Source organism: Octopus bimaculoides, chromosome 26 (assembly GCF_001194135.2).
Source record: "Octopus bimaculoides isolate UCB-OBI-ISO-001 chromosome 26, ASM119413v2, whole genome shotgun sequence".
NCBI lineage: Eukaryota > Metazoa > Mollusca > Cephalopoda > Octopoda > Octopodidae > Octopus > Octopus bimaculoides.
In genome coordinates, this window is record NC_069006.1 from 10,426,072 (window position 1) to 10,428,421 (window position 2,350).

Genomic DNA, 2,350 nt, shown 5'->3' on the forward strand with positions numbered 1-2,350 from the left:
TGTGTGTGTGTGTGTGTGTGTGTGTGTGTGTGTGTGTGTGTATGTATATATATTTTTTTTCCCCAAATTTGCGTAAATGTGTATAAAATAATATATCAATTGAATAAAGTTAAAACATGGTCGGGTTGTCATGTTTTTTATTATGGTATTTTAAAAGAAAAAAATATTTTTTTACAATGCTGATGTGTGTTAAACATTAAAAACATATTTTGCAATGTTTATAAAATTCAACAAATGCTTTCATATGTTCGTAATAATCACCAGATTTGAAAATGCTTTTAACTGAGTCGTCAAAATACATTTTGAAATCTGGTGATCATCACGAACGTATGAAAGCGTTAACTGAACTTTATGAACATTACAAAATATTCTTTGAATATTTAATATGCTCCAGCATTGTAAAAAAATATTTTAAATACAGTAATAAAAAAACATGAAAACCCGACCATGTTTTAACTTTATTCAACTGATATATTATTCTATACACATTTACACAAATTCGGAAAGATATATATAAAGTATAAGTTAGAGGTGTTAAGCCCTCTAAGGGATAGAAGTATCCAGAGGCACTCCTGGTAATTACCTCCATTAGTATGGACCTTGGTATAAGGTATACATCAGCAGGTAATTTGAAAAGGTAAACTGTAGTTTAATGTATAACAATTTAGCTAGGTGTAATAAATCACCTAAGGGATATTAGATATCCAAAGAATTTACTGGGTTTTATTACCTGTATCAATAACAATGTTATTCCAATAGGTAAATAAATAAATAAAATAAACACAGTTTATTAATATATAAATATAAATAAGAAACAGAAAACAAAACAATAAATTGATCAATTATAAATTGTAATTCAATTTACATATTTTATATTTATGAGATGTCATTTATTTGTATAAGATATTTAAATTGAATTGAATTTATAATTGTTCAATTCATTGTTTTGTTTTCCATTTCTTATACAAACGTATATATATATATATATATATATATGATGGGCTTCTTTCAGTTTCTGTCTAAGAAATCCACTCACAAGACTTTGGTTGTCCTGGCCTGAGGCCATAATAGAAGACACTTGCCCAAAATGCCATGCAGTGGGACTGAACCCAGAACCATGAGGTTGGGAAGCAAGCTTCTTACCACACAGCCATGCCTATGCCTATATTTACATTTATGTGATCTATTCTTTCTTTTTTTTTTACTAGATCATGGTCACTGAAGACCAACCTTTGACTGTGAAAATCAAATACCAGGACAAAGAGAATGATTCTGTTTCCTTTGCCATTTCAACACCTCCTTCCTTGGGCAAGGCTTTCATTGTAAACAATACATTCTTGTCATACGAAGCAAACAAAGATGCATACGGAACTGACAGTCTGGTTGTAACTGTAAAGGAAAATTTCAATAATCTGTCTCCACCTCTGAAGTCTTCAAAAAAGATTTCGGTCATTATAAAAGGCGTCAATGACAGTCCAAACATTATCTACACACAAAGAAATGGACAAGAAATAAGAGTAAACACAAAAAGCAAAATTACTGTTTTACTGGAAGGCAACTCAACTGGTTATCAGCTTGGAAATGTCATTCTCACCGATGTTGATTACAATGAAACGTTTTACTGGAAAATTTTACCCACAGTCTTGCTCCCAAGTTTCTTCAAAATCACCAGAGTCCCAGTCTCTAATGGTAACTCAGTCACAGAGGAGATCCATCATGCCAAAACAGTTGCTAATTACTCGTTGAGTCTGAGCTTGCCCAAAAACATGACTGGCCATTTCGGGTTTCGCTTTGTAGCATCAGATGATAAAAGTATTCTAACAAGCATCACCCAAATTCTGACTCTTGACCTGTGGATTTTCACCAACCCATGCGTTCATGGTCACTGCAAAGTCAATCCCAACTTCCAGATGAGATGCTCCAGCAGGTCACGTGTCAGTAGCTTTGATCAGTTCCTTTGTAAGTGTGACAAGGGTTATGTGGGTCAATGGTGTTCAGACAAGAAGCCGGAAGCGAAAAAGGATCCAGTTGTTGCTTGGGCAGAAATCACAGCTTACTGCCTCTCGACCATCTTGGGCTCCTTGTTGATAGGCATCATGATATATTTCATTCTGAAGAAGAAGTATGCACAAAACAAAGTGACTCCCGTGTAAGCAGCTCTTTCTGTATCACTTTCTCTTTCTTTCTTCTTCCTTCCATCTATGTATGTGTGTGTATATATATAATATATATATATATATATATCATCATCATCATCATCATCGTTTAACGTCCGCTTTCCATGCTAGCATGGGTTGGACGATTTGACTGAGGACTGGTGAAACCGGATGGCAACACCAGGCTCCAGTCT

General features: G+C 34.1%; 1 protein-coding gene across 1 annotated transcript in view; it reads left to right on the plus strand.

Moving 5' to 3' along the window:
- LOC106878080 (uncharacterized) overlaps positions 1-2,350 on the plus strand; it is a 161,693-nt gene that overhangs the window by 151,628 nt on the left and 7,715 nt on the right. Inside the window, exon 37 of the mRNA XM_052976903.1 lies at positions 1,209-2,149. Coding sequence (XP_052832863.1) covers positions 1,209-2,149 — 941 coding nt within the window. The remainder of the gene's footprint in view (positions 1-1,208; positions 2,150-2,350) is intronic.